We start from the raw sequence: 23,189 nt of genomic DNA on the forward strand, positions 1-23,189 counted from the left end.
CCTGTCAGTTTTTGTTTTATCACAGTAGAATTTTATCTGGAATCATTTTGTTACCTCATTGACATAATTATCAGAAAACTAAATATCGTGGTTCTTGTGGCACTATTAATAGACCTAAATCATCCTTTTTTGCTCCAATGCATATGATGATACAATGCACCAGTTGTTCTTCTATTGCCAGATATACTTTCCCTTAGGCCAGGACGAAATAGATATGTTTATAGGCTTTGACATACAATCTTTTGGCTTGGAATTGTACATAACAATTAATGACAGTCAGAGGACCGGCTTTACTCATCATGATCCGATGAGCACTGCAACTTGTAAGTTAACCATATCTTCTCTCAGGTGAGGTTACAATTGGCTTTATTCTTGATTCTGTGAGCTATAAAAGCCTTCATATCTATTGCTGCAAAGAGATTGCATGAGTTCTACTTCTTGCTGTTATTGTTTGGTTGTGAGAAGATAAATCAAGGAGCAGCATCTCCTGATACTTGATGCTTCAGATTGTTGGAACAGAATAAAAATGGACGACCAGGCTTCTACTGGCTCCAAAACTTGGTGGCGTGAGAGTTAATCACTATGGATATATCAGCATATATTCATAAATATACGATTTTAATGTCTGGAAAAACTTGGTGGCGTGAGTTAATCACTGTGGATATATCAGCATAAATTCGTAACTATATGATTTTAATGTCTGGAAATTGGCACCATGATAAGCGTTGTATAATCTATGGTTTTGGTTTATTGCACATGATAGGTTCGCTGAAAATACTTGATTGAGCTTTTATAACTCGGAGACCTGTTACATGCATGCAATTCTTTGCTGAAAATTAGAGACATTGCTGAAAATTAGAGACATTCTTTCAGGGTATGCATGCGATATGAGAGTTTGCTTTTTCAAATCTGAATTGTCCAAAAAGTTTCAGATAAAGACTTTGGTGAAACTAGAAACAGCAGAAATAGAAAGTGGCCGACAGAAGGGAAGATGTTTTAAATAATATCAAGTTATGCTTTACATAACAAAATTCATCCAATTACACAACCCTAGTTAACATGATGACTGGTTCAGCTATATCAGAGGCAGTGTACTTTAACCTAACAAATAACTAAAAATCATGGACGGATGGAACTTCTTAACTTCCACAATGCCCCTAATTGACTACATAATAGCATTTTGGCAGAAGACTTGCAGAGCTTGGTATAAACGGAATTTTACATGCATCACCAGTTTAGGGCTGTGCAGTTAGAGGTAAGACCCGGAAGCGTTGAGCTAATTAGCTGCTGCTGTCAACTTTCTCCCGACTTGCCATATATGTCATATAGACAGTCCATAGATATGAAAATGAATTGCTCACTAGTGGCTGTCAAGAAAAATCCAGATTGTTATAAGAAGTTCAAAGGAAACAAAAGAGAGAAAAATTGCATGCACGTGAATCTATCCATACCTGTAAGTGGACAGGGATGAATTTGAAAGTGATAAAATCACATACGGGCCAGTACATGACACCATTCATCATTGTAGGCAGCAAATCGCGTTTTAAACGAGCAACAATTTCAGAACCATTCTCACCTGAGATAAGCCATCTTGGCAACATACTAAACGTTAGTAGTGTAAAATTTCCATATATACACATGGCAGATGGATATGCAATCTCGTGTGCAGACAGAATTACTAGTCCCAAAATCTCTAACGAAATATATACAAATTCAAAATGTCAAAATCACATTGAAATAACGAAATAAACTTTAGCTGATTGAGCTCACAATAAGAAAAGAAGAGTGGCTAAAATTCTGTGCTAACCCTGTAGGCATGCATTCAAGGAGAAGAAAAGAGCAGTCATTGCAGGTCCATAGACAGTCTGGCCCAGGATAATTTTCTTGAATGTTGTGATTAAATCTCTCTTTGGAAATTGTCTTGACACAAAGTTGAACCAAAAATGCAATGTTGGTCCTAAAACTAGCATTCCATATCCTGCCATGCGCAATGTCCTCACCAAATCATAAGGCTCGGAAACTGGGCGTGCAATTGTCTGCAGAAAAGTTAACACCACCACAGATGACATTATAGATAAGAATACTCCAAAATCTATGAGAGGACATATAAAATTTAATGTTGTTTTATGTCAAAGAAAATGCCAAAGTCTGGCACATTCAAATATAACTTTTATATCAAGAGACTAGAAGAAAAAGAAATAATTCAACTAAAATGTAAATGAGAAAAATAAAAGATTGGATGTTATACTCCATAAAAATCCTAACAGTTAATTTTCTTGATAATGCATTTTGCTAATAACAATTAGCAAAATGTAAAAGAAAAACTTATGCTAATGCACAATCTTTAAAATAAATGGTGGATACATCTGGAGTAGAGCCATGTTAGCAATTTGTGTCCCTAATAAAACTATAGCAAATTCAGTCCCCATTATTATCTCCTTGCAATGATTTCCGAACTAAAGCTACAGGAAAATGACACACTATCCTACACTAAACCTACTCTTACAAACTGTTCTTTGAAAAAGTCTACTCTTATAAAATGAAAAAGATAACACTAAGCTGCATTAGCAAGAGCAACTTCTAATAGAACTCCAGTTGTCACAAATCTGCAAGGAGTTATATACATCCTTTTTCCCCCTAAAATTCCAATGAGTGTGATTTGAAACAGGTTAATGCTCCATGGTAATAACAATTTAATCACTGGACTAAGATAATCTTCAGGTGAGTAAATAAATTATATTTCCATGTAAATAAGAGAACTAATGGAGACACAATAAGGGTTTCTTTAATTCAACATTGAAATTTAAAGGAACAAAAACAGCTAATATAATCTAATTCACTATCATATACAAGCAAAGGAGCCACATAATCCAGTAACCAGAAGAGACCTCTACAAACTATCAGAAAGAGTGTAAACCCAGTTAATCAGAACCGACAAGGGATCTTTAGCACATTCCAGGAACACCATTGCCATTATTCTAAAATGAATAACAACCATATGCTAATATCCTAAAATCAATTCTTGTATTACTCATAACTTCTTCACATGGTAACATTTTGGATAGTTCCTCATGATCCTGTTTTCCATATTTCTCTAAATACACCCCAAATTCAAACATTAAAAAAAAATAGAAAACAAAAACCATAAGAATAACCTTTAAAATCACATTTACTTCAAAGGTCAAAACTTTACTAAAAAAATTCTATAAATAATTATATAAAAATTAACCCTTTATAAAACAAATCATTCTAGAAAAAGCCCCAAAATCCAATGAGTAGGTTAAGTTAAACCCAATGATAAATTTTACCTGAGAAGACAAATCAGCAGCAACATAAATAACTGCACAAGTAGCACTTTTAGTCAAAATCGGTCTCGTTTTAACCATGCCCAAGTACCATCCGACAAACGACGCCGTTATACTCGAAGATTGAGAGGCAGAAGAGAATGGAGAAGTGAAAAATGAAGGAGAAGAAGAGAAACCATTACTAAAATCTCTTGATTTTCTAAAGAAATAAGGCAACTTTAAGAAAGTTCTTGAATTTGCTATAATAGTATTAGTAGTTATCTTTTGGTGTCTAAGCATTGAATTTATTGTTGTAATTGGTTCTGATGGAGAGATTCCGCCGGTGATCGTGATACGGCGGCGTAATAGTCGGTGGATGCTGCTGCCCATTTTGGTTTCTCTCTCTAGAACCTTCGTGTCTTTTAGGGGTTTATGAAGGCCGTTGGGGTTTTAGGAGAAGCTAGAAAGAAAATGAAGCGAAAAGAGCGTGAAATACTGTTTCGCCAAACAGAGAAAAATGCTTCCTTCTTAGTAGTACTTTCTCGAGTACAAAATGTTAACTTGTACTCGCCCTTTCTGCCCCTAGCTTCATCTGTTTTTATGCATTTCTTTTTTCTTTTTTCTTTTTAACAATTATTATTCTTTTCTTTTTGCTGGTAAAGAAAAGAAAATATTCTTACAACAAAAGAATACTCTTTTTTGTTCCAAACAAATCCTACTTCTGATTTATACATTCATTAGAAAATAAGAATTTTAGCAAATTTTGTTACTTCTTATAACTATCTTTTTCTAAAGTATATAAAATATTTTTATCTAGACATAATACTATTTATGCTAATTAATAAAAAATAATTAGTAATTATTTATTAAATTAATAATTAAGAAGTAAATTGTTAAAAACTTATTTTTTAAAACACAAGAAATATATCTTTAATTTTTTTGGATAAAAAATCTACTTAAAATAATTTCCTTTTAAATTTAAATGGCTGATATTAGATGAGTTATTATTGTATAATAACTGAAATTAAATAATTTTTTTTATTATTTAGATAATGTTAAGTGTCTATAAATTAAAAAAATAAAAATTTAAATAAATTATAAGATATTTGGATCTAATAAAATAAAAATTAAGAGCGTTTTAAAGTCTAAATTATAAACAATTTAAAAATTAGACTAAGATTTTATACAATAAATATAAAAATTAAAAAGTAACGAAACAAAAACACAATTGCGGCTAAAATTACTAGAACCGAAAGGTCGGCACTAGTGATGGAAGATTTGAGAAAACTTAATAAAGGGATAATTATTATTTTGTCCTAAATTTTAAAAAATAAATTAAAATAAAAAATTATTTATTAAAGGAGTTACAAAAACTAATACTATTATAATAATATATAAATAATACATATTAAATTAATAATCTCATTTCTATAAAAATAAATTTTAATTTCGTAAGTATTGATATCTATAAATATATAAGATAATAATTTAAAAATCACTTAGATTCAAAACAATTTTAAAATAAATAATTAATAACATACAAACATATTCATGTTAAAGAGTTTTTCTTATTAGCACTTTATTTTCTAAAATATTAAATTTAAAAATTAAAATTATTTACTTATAATGAATTTCATTTTAAAATCTACTTAGTAAAATCTTAATATAGAAATAATTGTTAATTAAATTCTCAAAAAACCTATAAAAAAAAATATAAAATCTGAGAAACAAAAAATCCTAATAATTTAAATTTATAAAATCTCAAATCTCAAAAAGGTTATTCTTATATTTGTAGCATATTCTAATTTACTGAGTGAGCGAGTACCTCCCAATTATTCAGTGAAGCGAGTGTATGTGTAAGAGCCGAAGGACTCTTTGAAAAGTAACGAGTTGCCAGCCACCAAATCAAATTTAAGACTTCCCAAGAGTTTAGGCACAGGGACACGGCATCTCATTTTTCGACACGTGTCTACTACGTGCCACTGTTGCTTGCCACATACCCGTTGGATGTTACACGTCTTAATCAGCACGCTAGTTTTGAACCTGAAGTCATGATGCACATCTACCCTTCGATTATTTCGACTTTTCCGTTGCTCATGAATCAGGACCATACATTTTGGTAAAGCTATTATATTATCGAATTAATTATAGATTAAATTTATTAAGATTTAGATAAATTTAAACTTATGTGACTATTAATTAATATTATACTATTCGTAAATCTATAAAAAGATTTATTGCTAACCAACTTACTAAATTTAATACAAAAAATAAATTAAATAACTAATATTAAAATTATATAATTGCATACTCAATTTAGTGATCATTCATTTACTCAATGCGAAAAATATATATGTTTTCTTGGCACTATATATCTCTAAATATTCGTATTTGTATGAAATAATCAATTAGCATTCCATACTTCACTATTTACTTATCAAATACTTTTTCTTGGCTCACATGTGACTCACAATAAAAATTAAAAATAAATTGATACATGTCATCGTTATTGTAATAAAGATTAAATTTAATCCTCGATTTTTTTTAAAATATATTTTTTGATTCTTTAAATATTTTTATTATCTCATAATTTATGTAATATTTATTTTTAACTCCTATAATTATTTTTGAATATTTTTATATTTTTATATTTTTATAAAATAACATTTTTCCTTTTAAATTTTTTTAAAGTATATTTATTTAGGTGTAAAATTTTGAATAATATGTTTATTTGGAGAAAAATAAAAAAAGAGAACAAAATATTATTTACTTGTGTTGTTTGCTTGTTTAATAACAAACACATTTTATTTAAATTTATACATAAATAAATGTATTATTAAAAAGTTCAAAGGGTCAAAAAGATAATTTAGAAAATGTAAGATATTGAAAAAGCATTATAAAAGTTAAAAAGACAATAGAAGAATTTTAAAAAAATTAAAAAGTAATTTTATAAAACTATAAAGATTAAATTAGATTCTTTTTATAATAACAATGACTGCATCAACTTTTTTCTGACATTTTGAGTGTACGTGAGTTACACGGATGTCAAGTCAACACTCAAGTATTTATATGTTATCAATTTAGCAAATAGAAGCATTTAAAAGGTAAATCATAAAATATGAGGTGCTAATTGACTATTTTATACAAATATAAGTGTTTGGTGATATATTTTATTATGCATGTAAAAAAATAAATTCATAAGTGTTATTATATGAGATTTTGACAGAAATTTCAATATAAAAATCCTTTTTTCTTCTCGATATATGGATTCTAAGTCTTAATTTTGGGTTTAGAACATAAATTATAATATTGCCTTAATTTTAGGTTTAAAACATAAATCATAGTATCGCATTTTCTTAATAATATATATATATATATATATTTAAAAGAATGAATAATTTATACAATAAATCATTCATTAAATAATATAATTTTTATATTAATTCAGTTTGTCATATAAATTTATAAATTTATTATAATTATTAATATTATAAAATATTTTAGTATATATTGTATTTATAATATTATTGATATGTAATTATTTGTTTGTCTTATGTAAAAATTAAACTTATTTGTTCTTGTGAAAAGAAGTTTAGATGGTTTAATATATTTTAGGATGATAAACAAAAATGCAACCATATGTATGTATGTATCTTTCCTTGCAGAATCCAAGCTTTCAGTGCCAATATACCCTTCTCTTTCCACAATCTTCTTCTCACCCATCTCAATTATAAATCACATCCTCTTTTAACCAGCTGAAAAAGAATGGTGACAATTGAAATTACACCCTTTAAAGCACTATGCATACATATTTACTCATTCTCCTTACAGAATGCAATCTTTCATTGCCAATAAAACCAAAATTCTAAACAATCTTCTCTTCACCCAACTTTTTACTGAGATTTCATCAAGTGTTACACACTCATTCCTTTCTCCAATAGTGGCACTTGACATAATCCTCACTAGAAAAAGGAAGAACAAGCTGCCCAGTAAATCAGCACATTCCCATATCGAAAAGAGCCAACATTTTCTTTTCTTTTTAAGCTTCACTCGACACAGTCTCAATCGCCGGGCTCAGTAGCGTGAGCCTGTAACCTGAGTAGGGGCATTAAGGTGATGGGACGTTGCTCCGGCCCAGTAGGCCGGCCTTGGTGTGGCTGTGCCCTTGCTCGCCCGTTCCAAGCTGAGAGTTGAGCTATGTGGCCTTGAGCGAAAGCTGGGGCCACTTGGTTCCTAGAGCGGAGGGCACAGCGTGAGGCTGGTTTCACAGAGCAGCGACAACCTCCTGCTCTTGGCAGTGGAAGGATAACGAGTTGGTGTCGCCCAAGTCCATATGGTCTAATGGGCCGTGCTAACTGGACCATCATTTTTTTTTTCTTTCAATTATTTATTTATTTTGTGGTTTCAAACTGATATCAATTATAAATATTTTGTCATTAATCAAATCAATGGCATAGAATTAGATCATATAAAAAATTGTTGCTACATTTATTTAAAAAACTAATATATTTAATAAGAAAACAACAATTTGTAATTCAAACGTCACAGTGTGCATATACTTGTGTGGAGAAATATAATTAAAATTAAACATCTATCATTAACTTCTACTTATTCAAATATTGTATTTACTAAAATATATAGCAACTAATAATAAAGAGTGAGCTTTAGGAAACTAACCTCACTTATATAAAAAAACAACATTATGTACATATAAAGAATTGTACATTTTCAGCGTAAACACTATTTACAATTTCACTAAAATTGCTTACAAATTTGATATACCCTTTTCGTTATTTAGAAAAGAGAAAAAGAGAAAGAAGAAGAAGAAGGAGAGAAAGCACAGAACAGACGTACTTCTTGTTGTCCAACACAGCAGTAGTACTGTCTGTCACACATTGCATTAACAAAAGTAAAGTGATTGCAAAGCAAAGAACTGTTAGCAGATTAGATAATTGCAGAGTTACAGGAAGTAAAAGGAGTACAAGTATAACAGTCCCACATCCACATCAATGAAGAGGAGAAAGTGAGATGTCATAGAAAAAAAAGTTGATTATAATAGTGAAAAGAGGGAAATGAAATGAAAGATCGCCGACTGGCTGTGACCCAGTAAGGTGATGGAACGCATGCATGCAGGGATGTAGCCAGCCAGCGGGCTATTAGTAGCCTACTGCTCCCACAACACCCCCACCACTACCCACACAGTGCAGTTCACAAAAGCATTTACCTTCTTCAACCATTTCATTAGTTAGTTCCCTTTTAGAATGCAGCCTTTGCATCCCCAGTAGAAAATAATATTTGCAATAGCTGCTCGTATGCACAACTTGGTTGCTAGCAATCTTCATAATCAGCAACATGGAAAATAATAGTAATCTAATAATGTACAGAGACAGAGAGTGACAATAATTGAAGGTAGTCATATTGTTGTACATGAGATGTTTCTCATAATCAATATGACGAAAAAAAGACAACCATTAACCAGATGAAACAGAATGGCAAAAAAGACGACCATTAGTTATTTCCACTTGCACAATCCACGCTTCCATTGCCGATTGAACCACAATTTTAACAATCCTGTGTCACACAAATTCATTTTACTGAGAATTCATCAAAATTTGCACACCCATTACTTTCTCTAAGATTATCACTTGACATAGTATCGGAAGAACAAGTTGAAGGGAACCAAACCAATAAGCTGCCCATTAAATGTAGCAGACAAACAACATCGACAAGAAGTTAATATTTCCCTTTCTTTATAAGTCTCATTTGATCGCACTAACACCGCCGGGCTTGGCAACGCGAGCCTGTAACCTGAGTAGGGGCATTAAGGTGGTGGGACGTTACTGTGGCCCAGTAGGCTGGATTCGGCGTGACTATGATCTGGCTCGCCCGTTCCAAGCTAAGAGTTGATCCATGTGGCTTGGGCGAAGGCCCCGGCTCCATGGGTCCTAGAGCGGAGGGCACAGCGTTAGGCTGGTTTCACAGAGCAGCGATAACCTCCCTCTCTTGGCAGTGGAAGGATAACGGACCGATGTTACCCGGAGCCATAGAAGCCTAATGGACCGTGTTAACTGGACCATCATTTTTTGTTCTCTCTAGATTATTTTCATAAAAATATAATAATCTAATATATCGCTTAAATTTTATTTTCTAGTTTTGTTCATTGATTTTTACGTATAAATATATATATATATATATATATATATATATATTTTTTTTTTTCTTTAAGACAATAAGTTTAGACCTAAAAGCCTAACATGGTATCCACTTTCACTAGGAAAAATAAACACAAACACAACGTGAAAACAGAAGATTTTGGATCCTAGAATAAGAGGGCCACAAACACACTGATTAATTAAACAAGTAAATAAATATGATATATATAATAAGTATGTAAAAAGTAATGTGAGATCGTTACCCAAGTGGGAGCCTTAAGGGTATTGGGCATTATTTGGTAATTATTATTATTTTATATTTGCTACTTGTTAGTTATGATAAATTCATTTAATAGTCTTATTCCAATAACCTCACTAGTATAATCAAACATCATTATTTTATAGCTTCTTCTCATAAAATTCATTTAATAGTCCTTTAAACTCCTTGTTTAAATTTCTCTTTTTTTAAAAAAAACAAAAAAAAATAGAAATATAAACAGAAGCTCTTTTCAACTCTAAATTTTTTTAATTACAAAAATAAAAGAATTTACAGGGAAATATATTTAAAACTACTTTCTAAGCCCAGTAAGCAGGATCTAAGGGCTATTTCAAAAAACGAAAAGGCTATATATATGGATTTCTTTTCCCTAAAAGAACAATAAATCCGCAGTAGCACAACGGTTAATCTCTTGATGATGAAATCCGGGTTCGACTCCCGGCTGCGGAATACTTTTTGAATTTCCCCTGAATTTCTACAGAAGTCTATGAGCAAACTTTTAGCTCAAGCCCTTCACAATAATATTTTTTTTTCTTTTTATTTTTATTTTTTTACTGTAATTCTAATTCTAGACCTCATTCTTCTTCTTTTTTCTTTGGACCAAGTCCTCTTTTTAATACTATTAATATTTTATTTGATTGAAATACATTAAAAAATTTATTTAATTTTGAGAAATAAGACATGAAAGAGAATATAAAATATAAAATAATAAAGTTGAAATAGATATTTTTGTATTATGAATATTGACTTATTATTGTGAAATCCATTTAAAAATTCTACATATTTTGTTACACTTTAGTTTAACTAATATTAACTTTTATTTTAATCAAAACTCGGAAACTTTAAATTTATAGATAAATCTTAAAAAATTTATAAATTTCAGCCAAATTAACATTGGAAGGCCACTTTTCCAATTTTAAACACCAAAGCCAAACACACCCTAAGTCAAGCTAAGGCTTGTTCATGATGCTTTTTGTTTTTTTTTTTCCAGAATAAATTAAGAAAAAAAACTTTAAATTTGGATATTGTTATGTACATTTTTTTTTTTCAATTCTTTTTGCAGATCAATTTATAGATAGAATAAATAGTCAGATATAAGAACACACTCTCTATGCTGTTTATAAACCAAAATAATAATATCATTAATATTATTATTTGCCATGTTTCTGATTATAAAGATTGGTAGCAACCAAGTTATGCATACAAGCATCAGAAGAGCTGTCTATACTTGAGAGTGTAAAAGTTGCAGATGTTGTGCAGCAAATATTATTTCTTTTCTTGCTTTAGAAACTTCTGCATATATATATATATATATATATATATATAGAGAGAGAGAGAGAGAGAGAGAGAGAGACTTATAGCCTCGAGTACATATTACAAATCAGGGATATTAACCCTTCTACTATATCAATAGTAAATAAACCCTTAGTATTGCATTCTTGATTCTTCAGAGAAAGATAAACTATGACTATGTCTAGCCGCTTTCGCTTTCGCTTCAGCAACCAAAGTCGTAAGGCACTAGCCCTTTCAGCTCAGGTCCATTCAGCCTGTTGTTTTCGAAGCTGAAACCATTCCAGAAAATAAACAGTTATCAACTTTGTAAGTTACCTACTTATTCTCATGAACACACAAATGCAATGAACTTATGCACATAGCCTGTTTTACTTTCATGTTTACAATTTCTGATTCGCATCACTCATAACTTATGCTGCAGATTTCTGTAAAACCCCTACGTGTGAGTAGTCAAAGCAGCAGATGGGAAATTAACTGGATCAAAATGCCAGATTTGACACCAACTCCCGCTGCCCTAACGGTTGCGGGGTTGTTGTTTGCCACCAGCGTCATTGTAGAATCACATCAAATGTTAGATATATATTCGCGCAGAGTTACATAACACCAGTTCTTAAGGCCACCATGTCAAATTACTTATTTTGAACAAGTTCCTGAATGTATTAATTTCCTGGAATACTCTAATTTATCAAAGAACTCTTCATTAAAGAAAGCTCTTCATTTCTAATCAATTCTATGCTTAAGAACAAACAATTTCCATATACTAACAAGAAGGAAAAAGAAAACCTGAAATTTATTCAAAAGAATATTTATTTGATAGGATGAATGAATACCTCTCCATTGGAAAAGTAGAGAAGGGGCCATCAACTGGAATTGTTCCACAAAGATCATTATTAGATACATCACTGCAGATAGAAACATTATAAGATATAAACAAACAGAAAAATCAAAAGAAAAGTACCAAGTAAACCCAGCTTAAATCATAACAATTAACTTTTTCTTTACTTACAAAACTTTGAGGTCTTTGAGAGTAGTGAGCTCTCTTGGAATTGATCCAGTTAGCTTGTTGTTGTTCAGCCGTCTATACCATCAATTCAACCAAATTTAATAACAGAAGTTCATGAAAATTGGCATTCTCAAATAATTTTTTGGCAAATCAAAGTGATGAAGAAACTTACAGGAATCTGAGTGACTTCAACTTGGCTAAGGTCTTGGGAATTCTTCCTTCGAATTTATTCTCATACAAGTCCATGCTAACAAGATTTTTCAAATTACCCAACTCCTTTGGAATTTTACCTCCTATCTCATTCCTGTAAAGCTCCCTGCATCCATTTCAAGAATTTCACAACCCATTATTTGGTAGCACAGTAAAAAATCATAAACCAAAGAAACAAAATTCTTTTTATCCTTTAGTGAGACTTGTTCAACAAAAATGACATCTTTGAGATGATTTTACCCTTTTGTTTAACAAATTTCTGAAACACAAGTACAACGTATGTTTAGTGAAAGCAATTTTATTGCAATTAGATACAGCTTATACAAGTAAGTGAAATCTTTAGAAACTTAAGGTCAAACAAAAAAGGGACATACAAGTACTGTAGATGCTGCAGTTGGCCAAGCTCTGGTCCTAAAGTCCCAGAAATGTTTGAATTTCCCAAATCCCTGAAAATTTTAGTAAATATAGAATAGATTGTTATGATTAAGAGTTACAATAAAATCCAGCACAAGAAAAGAAAGAAAAAGAGGAAGAAACAAAAAGAAAGGGAAACTCACAAACGAATCACATGATTGTTGGAATCACAAGTAACATGGAACCAAGTGCAGGGATTTACCAGAGTTGGGTCCCAACTCTGCAACACATTGGTTGGATCAGAAAGCCTTCTTCTCAAAGCATGCAATGCATTTCCTGAAAAACAACAAACAAAAGCACAAAACAACAAAAAGGAAAAAGAAAAAGAAAGAAATCAGATATCACAGAACAAGAAAACCCAACCACACGTTTTTAATTTTATCTCACAAGAACAGCAAAAACAAACAAAAATAAAAAACCAAAACTCTAAATCACTAAAACACCCTTTCAAATTAAACTAATCACAATTTTAAACAACCAAAACAACAAAGTTCTTCACTTTCTTCTCTTTTTGAAGCCAAGAGGAGTTCGTACCTTCAGAGTTTGTACAAAGAGAAGGAGAGAAAAAGAGGAGAAAAGAAAGGGAGAAGGAGAAGAGTGATAAAGGAGCCATTTTTTTTTAGTTTTTCTTTTTTGAAGAGGAAGTGAAATGAAAAGATGAAGAAAAAAGAGTTTAAAGAAGTAACCAAAGAAAACCAAGAATGAAACTTTGGAGCTTGGAGAGAGAGAGAGAGTAGAATGGGTCAAGTCAAATTAAGTGTGCTTTTGGCTAGAAGAAGTCTTTATAGAGAGAGAGAGAGAGAGAGAGAGAGAGAGAGAGAGAGAGAGAGAAGGCAAGTGTAAGGAAAGTGAGAGTCACGAAAGGGTTATGAGTTGTGACTCATGTGGAGTCGTTGCTGTATAGTAGTGTGTATGAATGTGTGGGACCCGATGAGTAGGACTTCCAATTTTCAAAGGTTGGAACTTGGGACTTTGAGGCAGCCCCACCCAGCAGTTAGTTGTGTTGTACAGTGTTGTAGTTGTTGAAGTCGTTTAATAGCTTTTCCAAAGTAAGTTTTCCTGTAAGGACATCTTTGGAAAAACCAAAATCTAAAGACCAAAAGATGGGATTTTTGGCCCACTTCCCAATCATGTTTTGCCACATAAGATTTTAGATGTTTCATTATTGGGTTGGTTAGTACCAGTCCTTTTTTCTTTTTGAGAATATGGTTAGTACCAGTCCTTGATGAAATGGTAAAGATATGGAAAACACTCTTCAATCCCTCAACACTTGAACAGAAGCCCCTGCCTCCTGTTGTACTTTACTATCATAATAAGATTTTGCTTTCTAAGTTACTTTTAAGTTATTTGCAAAGTAAGATTTAAGCTGTCTTAAAGATATCCTCTTTGATCTATAATTAATACAGGACCAACCTTGTTCAATCTCAACCTGTTTTCTTCGAACAAATCTGGATATTTGTCTTTGTATGAATTAAAATTCCTTTTCATCCTTGACTTGCATATAGGAAATTTGATGGTTTGATAATTTCTCCAGTGCCTACTGGCAATCTCCAATCTTTATTTTCATTGATTATGCTTGATAAATAAGAACATATGATCCAAGAAACTCATAATTTCGTCTGTAAAATGTAAAAGGCCCAATCTTTACATTTCCTAGTAGAACTCAAGATCACTTTGCCAGCAAAGAAATATGCAAGTTAATAGAACTCAAGATCAGAAGGATTGCAGGAAAACACATATGCAATATATCACTTAAAGTTACTTGAGATGCAGAACAACAGCTTTCACATTGATACTTGATAACAGGAGGAAAATTTTTTGTGCTGGTTCTTACAGAACAGTTTTTTGGCAAATCAACTTTATGACTGTGTTGCACCCAAAGAGATACCGAGTATTCTACAAGACATCTGCGTGCTTGTTTTCCATTTTCCCTGTCATTTTTTAAGATGCGGGAAACATGTGTACAAATCAGACTTAGGGTGCTTTGCTTCAGCATGTTCTCGACATTTCACCTCTGTTGTGGTACACATGAAAGTCTGCATGCATACCTTGCACTGCATTCAGTTTTCCATCATCCATCAGTCCCAATCAACAAAGGAGCCGGGGACCCAACAATGGATACAGCATCAACAACAGACCAGATCACAACCTTTGTGAAATGACTGATGAATGTCTCTAGCGCACAAACTAGAAACACTTCCAAAACAATAAAGTCCAACAAAGATAAGGCAATTGCAAATGATAGCTCTAACTTCAGCATCGTGTGAGGAAAACAGATTACCAACTATTAGAGAAGTCAATAAGAGGTCTAAAATTTCACATAGTATAGTTTTGAATGTTCAGAAGTCAATCTGGAGTTAAAGCAATATCATAACCATGTGTGTCTAACAAGGGTCCTTATGTCATACAACAGCTCAAATTCAATTTCATAATAAGTTGTAACAATGCAAATACATAAACTGCTTCCCAGTCTGAACTTGCAACAACATAGAGAAAAAGGGTTATCAGCATATTAGGGAAAGCTATACAAAGGTTGATATAGGTGAATCTAAATTAAATTATGCTAGTTGAGTAACCTTTCTTAATCATAGACTCGAGAAACCTATATAACTAATGCATTTCAGTTTCAACAGTTCTATGGGAACGGAATAGATCGTGTATTTGTCTTCAGTAACTATCCATATACTCTTATCGTTATTCTTCAAAATGCTCCAACATAATTGTTGCATATGCATATCATAGACATGAATGAAAACTAATGGGTCCTTAAAAAATCATCCACACCACAAAAACATACCAGTTCATTAAAAAATTCCACTGCATATTATAAATGATGCCTATGATTAAGTTATTCTCCTTGTTCCTCTGCTAAGAAGAGATAATAAAAAAATTTACTAGATTCTCTTTTGGATAGACAAATGAGTCGGTTAGTTGGCAGAATTGATCTATACCCAATAACTAATCGAACTCAATATCAAGAAGTTCCAGTTAGTTGGTAGAATTGGTCTATAATAATTCAATAGTTAATCGAACTCAATATCAAGAAACTCCAACCCAAGAAAGATTACTATTGAGGAATTCTAGCAGTATATTACCAGAGCAATCTGTTATAAAGCAATTCTAGCAGTAGGAAAATAAATGAAGTTTACACCTAATGCAAGAAAATCTCAGGCTAAAGCAACAACATGTTCAACAATCTAGTAACTTGTACTAAATCTAGCAAGCTACTGATATGGATTAAATAACTATTGGTAGTTAAAGATTTAATCAGATCCTCTAGCTATCAATCCAAATAGCAAAGTATTCAATTAAATACAAACAATAAGTAACAAAGCAAAGCATGCAAAGAGACTACCTGGATGCTCATGGCTTTCTTGTTAGACTCAAGCTGGCTTCCTATAATAAAAATCAACAAACAAATCGCAAACGAAGTTCAATTTAACCAATAAGGAAACAAACTTTAATATAAACCAAGAAAAAGTTAATAAGCAAATTCAAAACTTATCATGGATCTATTATTTTTAAGAGACAAAATTTGGAGAAATCCAAAAATATAGAGAACCCATAAAAATTTAAAGAGAGAAGTAAATACCCTTAGCAGCAGCAGCTCTTTGCTTCTCTAAGTTCTTCTCACGTGCCATCTTTGCCTTCTGGCCATTGCCTCCTCCCATGACTGATTAATTCTTTTTCCTTTTTAGAAATTGAATCAAACTTTAACCAAGGATTAGAGACAGAGAGGAGGACGAGGAATGGCTAAAGAAGAGTCTAGAGACTATGGAGAGAGAAATGGAGCATTTTATTAAGTGAAGGCAAAGGTATATATGCCAATAATTAAATCTTCTGGGGCCACTATAGAAGGGTAGGGAAGAAAAAAAAAAATCATTCTGTCAAAATAAGTATTCAATAATTTATTTAGTCTAGAAATGGCACCAAGTAAAAATATTCAAATCTAAATGAAATAAAAATATTAATTAGATAAACAAAAAATTTATAAAATATTGATCGATTTAAATTATATATAGTTATTTAAAGGTATTTTAGATTTTTAATGATATATTTCTACATATAATATAGTATAAAGATGTGTTTTACCTCACTTTAGTTTTTTTTATCTAAATTCAAAAAATAATGCCAAAGAGAAGAATTTAAGCTAAAAAAGCACTAATAGCGTTGATTGGACTGTAGTTATTAAAGGCTCGAAAAATCAAACACGTAACTATTAATAGTTTGGGCCTAACTTAATTCATTAAGGCCCAAAAATAAGGGTTTAAATAATTATTATGTAATTAGTAGATAATTATCTTTTGAGTTGTTTAGTTTATTTAAGACAATAAGAAATAAACTATAAGAGTTGTGTGTTGACAAAAGAACTCTAAAAATGAATCTTTACAAGGAGTAGAGATAAATTAAAACGAGGGGTTCTTCGACTACTGAATCTCTCTAGAGAATGGTTCTATTATTCTCTGCAGAAATTCTGGAGTTCATTATCTTTGATATCAGAGAAGCTTTTCGAAGACGTGCATAAAGATGACCAATCTTCTTTATTCTTTGAAGAGCCTTTGAACTTTGAGGGAGTTTTAGTTTTCTGTTTTACGAATCTTAAGTCTTTCTATTTAATTACAATGATTGTTGGATTAAGTATGTTAGGCTAAGTCTCATAAGTATTTAGTTTGGCTTTTTACTTATGTATGAACCTTAAATATTTTGAGTTTAATGAATGATTTCTTTGCCTTCATATGTTTATTAGTTTCATCTATTATTATTGATTGACCATCATATCAATTTAGTAGTAATAGGTGTTATGAAAATCTTTATATTAAAAGTATTAGAAACATCATATTTACTTTTATTTATGTTGGTATAAGAAATCTAAATTGCATAATTAGTTTGAGTGACTTAAGAAAAAATGCACGTTACCATCTCATTTGTTAAATTAAGGCATAAGAGAATTAAGGGGATTACTAAGTAAAAGCTAGACTAAATGTTATATGATATTCATATTAATCATTTTAGTTGCATATTTACTTTCTGGTTATTTAATTTTTTTTATTAAATTAAAGGTCATTCTCAAAACATCGGCTTAGAGTGTTTATTTTTATTTTCAGTAATTTGTGTGATAGTTGATCTTTATAATATAGACTCTACAATTCCTTGTGAGATCGACCTCGTAGTGAGCTTACCCGAACTACATTCGGTTCGTATACTTGCGATTACTAATTTAGACACATCAAATATTAATATTAGACATGTATCCACTATTTATGTATATAAAAATCGGACCTATTTAAATCTTATTTATTTTTAAAATTTATTTTATTAAAAGTGAGATAGGATTATATATCCGATTGTTATTCCTAATTTAGTTCTTAAATTAGAAATTAACTGGTTTTAACTCAAAACTAGATATGAATTTAAAAAAAATTGATTTTTATTTGATTTTTTTAAGGAATTTAATATAATTCACAATCGGATTTTAAATTAAACTATATAAAATGAATTTACTTTTAAAACAACAATTAAATTGCTTTTCAATGCTACATTTATAAAATTATAGTTGAAATTCAAAACGAATTGGTTGATCATGAACCAAATTTAAATTGCTTCTAAACCCATCCGTGCTTACTCCTATTTTTAAATGTAAAGAAAGTTATTTCCTTTATGTTTCTCTAACAAAACATAATTTCATGGTAAAATATAATTGGAAGGTTGATCATCAAATTCATCTAACGGAGTATTTATAAGTTCCATTGTGCATTGTTTCTTACTTTATTAGTTTCTCAGTCAAATTACTTCAGATTTATACTTAAACTTTTGATTTTATGAATGAAAACATAAGAAAGTTAGTCATGAAAATTCAGAGTTGCCAAGAACATAAATACATGCTAAAATATATTCTCTTTAATTTGACTTGAAGATCAAAGATTAAAGAAAGAGCTTCAGATTACAGTAGGGTATATGTTTCTCTTCCAATGCAAGAACATGCACCAAAAATATACACACTATACAAATAAATAAAGATTCAAGAGAAAGAATCAAGGAACGAAGTATTTGGGTGTTGTTAATGCATGTCAGAAAGAATATTTAACTCTCTACTGCACGCCTTCTTTCCTCTTCTTCAGCTTTAATCCAAGCAGCCTAAAACATGAAAGAAACCAATATTTAGCAAGTATAATAAGTAACTCAAGACTCTTTAGCAAGTATGGCTTCTTCCTTTTTTTTTCAGTAACAGAAACAAGAAAGGGAGCTACTTGCCTTATCTTTTTCAAGTTTGGAGAGATGTGGCTTGATGGAATTCCCTAAACTTAATCCTCCCCATGCTTCTTGCAGCTCTCTTTCCCTTGCTTCTCTGCGCGATACTGCAGAAAGTCTAATATCATCTCCTCCTCCAGGTTCCTGAGATGCTGCCATCTTCTTCTCTCTTTCAAGCCTTGATTTGTGTTTAACTAGAATTTGGTCCAAGCTACCTTGTTCATTCATCTGCCTTTGCACATTTCTGCTGCTTGCCTTTACCTTCATCTCTTCTTCTTCCTCCTTCAATATGAATTGCATTTTCTCTTTCTCTAGTCTAGATACATGCTTCACTAAAACTTTGTCTAGACCTTCACAACCTGCAGCATTATCTCCTCCAAGTTTGTTCTGGTGCTTGCGAATACCATGGTTGTTTCTCAATGACGAGGCCTGCATTTTCTCCCTTTCTAGTCTATGCAATGGCTTGACCAAAATCTTGTCCAAGCTATCCTCTTCTTTGTTCATGTCAACATTTTCCTTCTCTGCCGCTGCTGCTTCTCCACTACAAGAACTTGTATTTTTCTCTGATTCTGAGACAGAAGTAGATGAATTAACTTTCTTATTTTCAACTAGGTCATTTTTCCTTCTGTTCTTCGCTTCTTGGACCTCCTTTTCGAGTCTTGATACATGCTTTACCAGAAACTTATCCAGGCTAGGGACTTCCAGAACATCTTCTTTTCTTTGACTGATTGCCCTATTTGGCGCTCTTTCAAGTTCCTTGCTATCACTCTTAAATTCTTTGGAGTTCTTTCTTATCTGTAGGACTTCCTTTTCAAGCTCTGATTCTGAGACAGAAGTAGATGAATTAACTTTCTTATTTTCAATTAGGTCATTTTTCCTTCTGTCCTTCGCTTCTTGGACCTCCTTTTCGAGTCTTGATACATGCTTTACCAGAAACTTATCCAGGCTAGGGACTTCCAGAACATCTTCTTTTCTTTGACTGATTGCCCTATTTGGCGCTCTTTCAAGTTCCTTGCTATCACTCTTAAGTTCTTTGTTGGAGTTTTTTCTTATCTGTAGGACTTCCTTTTCAAGCTTTGATGAATGCTTTATCAGTATGCTTCCAAGGTTAGGTATGGCCTCCGATGAAGTTAAATCACTGGCTGCTTTCTTACAAGGAAATTCAAAAATTTTCCGTGAATTCTTCTTTGCTTCTTCTAACTCTTTCTCCAACTTAGGGGAATGCTTCACAAGAATACTCCCCAAATTAGGAATACTCTCATGTAAAGTATTATTAGCTAAATTGCCTGTTCCTTGGTCAATTTTATCTGCATTCTCTATATTTCCTTCTGCAGAGCCATTTCTCCTGCTGTTCTTGGCTTCTTGCACCTCTCTTTCAAGTTTCGTCATGTGCTTCACCAAAAACTTGTCCAAACTTGGTAGTTCTGACTCAACTTGCTTCCTTCTCATCTGCTCGAGATTCGAATACCTCATTGATCCTGCTCCAGCAGAAGGCATTCTACGTGGAATGTTAGACATTCTACGAGGAATGTTAGAACTTGAGGTATAATCAGCAGCAGAGCCTGGATCATGCAACTTACTGCTTTCTTCTTCTGCCAAGGCAGCATTTAAACCGCAAGTTGCCACTATAGTGGCCAAAGAAGAAAGTTCATCTTCTTTTAAACATCTAAGCCTATCAAGCATCATGTCCACAAGTTTTGCCATATTAAGTTTCTCCAAAGGTTGCCTCCTCTTGTACTTCTTCTGTCTTGTATCCATAGTAGGCAACTTGCAGTTATCGTCTTTAGCACTAAAGCCATCATTCTGCAACATTGTTTCAGGTTCCGACCCTGATTCTGATTCGTATTCCGAAGAAATCTCTAATACTTCCTGATTATTATTATGATCACCCATATCTGGGTTCTGACTGATTTTGCACAACAGTTCTTTGAATTCATCTTTGTCAAAAGAAGGGCACCTTGAAAGCCTAATAAATGCACTTTTAACTGCTGCTGCTACTTCTTTATCTACATCAAATGCAGTATCAAAAGATGCTGTGACAGTATGAGTGGTAGATCTCCCTCCATCAACTGTTAATGTTTCAATTTTGCTAGGCTTTTGAGGGCAATTTGGTGTATCATACATTATCACTCCAAGAGCTGTTGCTGCTTCAAAAGCTTCAGATGCAGTTTTCTCAGCCCTTAACAGGATAGTTTCTGCTTCTTTGCACTGGATCCTGCAAATATCAATTAACTTATGCAAAAGAAAACTAAATATAAAAGACATTCATGTCGTCCACGCATTAAAATTTACCTGGCTGCTCTAAGTATTTTACACCAAGATGCTTCCACTAATGCAGCTTTTCGCGCCTCCATTGCTGCCTGTGCAGCCTCTCTTGCTGCCATTTTTTCTCTCAAGACTCTTGAATAATGTGGATTAGAATCGCCTAAAGTCTCATCAAGAGTCAAATTCATGCCATCTATTTCCTGAAGCAACAGAAAAATTTTCTCAAGTATAAGACATAAAGTTTTAAGCAAGATTTTATTAATAACAGCAACTAAGAAACTAATAGAAAAAAGAAACAATGTGTTGTGTACACAATAATAATCATAATAGTAATAATACCTGCAGCATTTTGATTTTCCTCTTTAAGTAAGAGTCGACCTTTTTGCGAGGGAACCAGTTTATAGGAGAATTCTTACGATGAGGCGGCTTCTTAATCTGTGATGTAAACTTATTTAGAGCATTCAGGGTTGATTGTCCAGTACCTTTTGGTGATCTACTCTGCACTATTCATAAAGAAAGAGATTCAAAATCCAATGCATTCATGCAAATTATGTCAACAAGATTTGCTAAAAGCAGAAAACAAATGCAAGATCCAATGGAAGTCCTTTGTTCTTTTTTGTTCTTAAAACTTCAAAAAGAAAAGAAGAATTTAATTTTAAGCATTGAAACTCTACTCTTCAATCTAGTAATCAAATCATAATTTACTCAGTGTTTTCTTAACCATTCAAGTTGAAAATTTTCATTCAATTAACATAGAATTCTTTGCATCTGTCAGACAGTTGCTGGAAAATTTACTTACACAGAGGGGAAAAAAAGAATTGCAATTTACAGAGTCGATAGAAACTCAATCTTGTTTCAATCTTATAATATGAATTTATCCAAAACAAGAAAAAGAATCAAAGAAACAAAACTTAAAAAGACAAGTTCTTTAGGGTTTTAAGTTTCAAGGGTCTCAATTAAATCAGAAAAATACCAAGAACAGCAACATGAATCACTAATAATCAAGAAAATGAGACAAAATTTACAGTAACCAGGGACCAAAATATGGAAAACAACAATAATAATAGAGAAGAATAAAAATAAAGTAATTAAAAGAGAGTTCTTTAGGGTTTTAACTCTCAAGAGTCACAATTAAATCAGAAGAATACCAAGAACAACATAAATACTGATATCCAAGAAAAAGAAACAAAAGTTACAGTTAACCACTTTACAAGAACCAAAATCTTGAAAAATACTGTACCTTTCCAGTCTTAGTAGCTGAAGTAACATTTTCACTGGCATCACATTCTTTCTTATGATGGTCAAGATTTGTCTCAGTGCTTTGCTTATCCAACACAGAAATGCATCCCAAATCTAAGCAACCAAGATCCATTGCTATAAGAACCTATTTAGACAAATTACATATAACAAAAGAATAGCAGACCAAGAAACTTTTAAGTGATTAAAGAGATGGAGAAATTGAAGATTATATGAATTGAATACAAGAATTATTTTGAGTTCTATCAGAGGGATTGAAGCAGACTGGAAAAGATTTTTTTTCAAAAACAAATTTGAGGATTTGTTGGCTTTTTACAAATTTTCTTTTAAATGGAAACTAGCCGTTACTGATTGAGGGCATTTGAGTTTCAACGGTCTTTTCTTTTTCTTTTTGGCTGGAGAGTGGTATCTGCTGCTCTAAAGAGTAGCGATATGGTAGACAATTGCTTTAGTTGCGAGACACGTGGCTCCAAGATATTTTTATTTTTAATTTTTTTGAGAAGGCTGCAAGAAAATTTTGAATTTAGTTCGTAAACTCGATTTTCTTCATTTAAGTAAGCTTTAATAAATTCATGCAATAATATTGACTTTTAAAAGTATATTTTATTTCTTAAAAAGCAAATTTGTTAGTTAAGAATTCTACAATTTCTTGTGTCTAACAACAGTTTGCAACTTAAAATTTCTCAAGTTAATTTTGAATTTATAAATAATCATAATTTAAGAAGAAAAAATAAATAAAAGTAACTATTAAACCAAAAACATTATTTATTTTTTGAGCAAAAATA

General features: G+C 31.8%; 4 protein-coding genes across 6 annotated transcripts; all 4 read right to left on the bottom strand.

Moving 5' to 3' along the window:
- Nucleotides 1–973: 973 nt before the first annotated feature.
- On the bottom strand, nt 974–3,822 carry LOC8272253 (PXMP2/4 family protein 4). Its single transcript, XM_002527446.4, has 4 exons — nt 3,309–3,822; nt 1,808–2,036; nt 1,452–1,576; nt 974–1,367 (listed from the first exon to the last, which is right to left on the bottom strand). Exons 1-4 carry the CDS (start codon nt 3,672–3,674, stop codon nt 1,281–1,283), a joined length of 807 nt encoding a protein of 268 aa, XP_002527492.2. The 5' UTR covers nt 3,675–3,822; the 3' UTR covers nt 974–1,280.
- A 6,984-nt stretch (nt 3,823–10,806) lies between these two features.
- On the bottom strand, nt 10,807–13,812 carry LOC8272250 (leucine-rich repeat protein 2). The gene is made up of 7 exons (XM_002527443.4): nt 13,168–13,812; nt 12,777–12,909; nt 12,594–12,665; nt 12,182–12,325; nt 12,013–12,084; nt 11,837–11,908; nt 10,807–11,275 (listed from the first exon to the last, which is right to left on the bottom strand). The coding sequence occupies exons 1-7, from the start codon at nt 13,244–13,246 to the stop codon at nt 11,209–11,211; spliced, it is 639 nt and encodes a 212-aa protein (XP_002527489.2). The 5' UTR covers nt 13,247–13,812; the 3' UTR covers nt 10,807–11,208.
- A 543-nt stretch (nt 13,813–14,355) lies between these two features.
- Nucleotides 14,356–16,445, bottom strand: LOC8272249 (uncharacterized protein At2g23090). Of its 3 annotated transcripts, none has more exons than XM_048375673.1 (3): nt 16,226–16,445; nt 15,989–16,029; nt 14,356–14,917 (listed from the first exon to the last, which is right to left on the bottom strand). In XM_048375673.1, exons 1-3 carry the CDS (start codon nt 16,302–16,304, stop codon nt 14,705–14,707), a joined length of 333 nt encoding a protein of 110 aa, XP_048231630.1. In that variant the 5' UTR covers nt 16,305–16,445; the 3' UTR covers nt 14,356–14,704. The 3 variants fall into 3 exon arrangements, with proteins under 3 accessions (XP_048231630.1, XP_015579875.2, XP_015579876.1); XM_015724389.3 differs by having other exon boundaries at nt 14,356–14,884; nt 16,226–16,444; XM_015724390.3 differs by having other exon boundaries at nt 14,356–14,687; nt 16,226–16,437.
- Nucleotides 16,446–18,493: 2,048 nt separating this feature from the next.
- On the bottom strand, nt 18,494–23,143 carry LOC8272248 (calponin homology domain-containing protein DDB_G0272472). The gene is made up of 5 exons (XM_002527441.4): nt 22,388–23,143; nt 21,487–21,645; nt 21,175–21,347; nt 18,886–21,097; nt 18,494–18,768 (listed from the first exon to the last, which is right to left on the bottom strand). The coding sequence occupies exons 1-5, from the start codon at nt 22,517–22,519 to the stop codon at nt 18,715–18,717; spliced, it is 2,730 nt and encodes a 909-aa protein (XP_002527487.2). The 5' UTR covers nt 22,520–23,143; the 3' UTR covers nt 18,494–18,714.
- Between the last annotated feature and the right edge of the window lie 46 nt (nt 23,144–23,189).

Source organism: Ricinus communis, chromosome 6 (assembly GCF_019578655.1).
Source record: "Ricinus communis isolate WT05 ecotype wild-type chromosome 6, ASM1957865v1, whole genome shotgun sequence".
Taxonomy (NCBI): domain Eukaryota; kingdom Viridiplantae; phylum Streptophyta; class Magnoliopsida; order Malpighiales; family Euphorbiaceae; genus Ricinus; species Ricinus communis.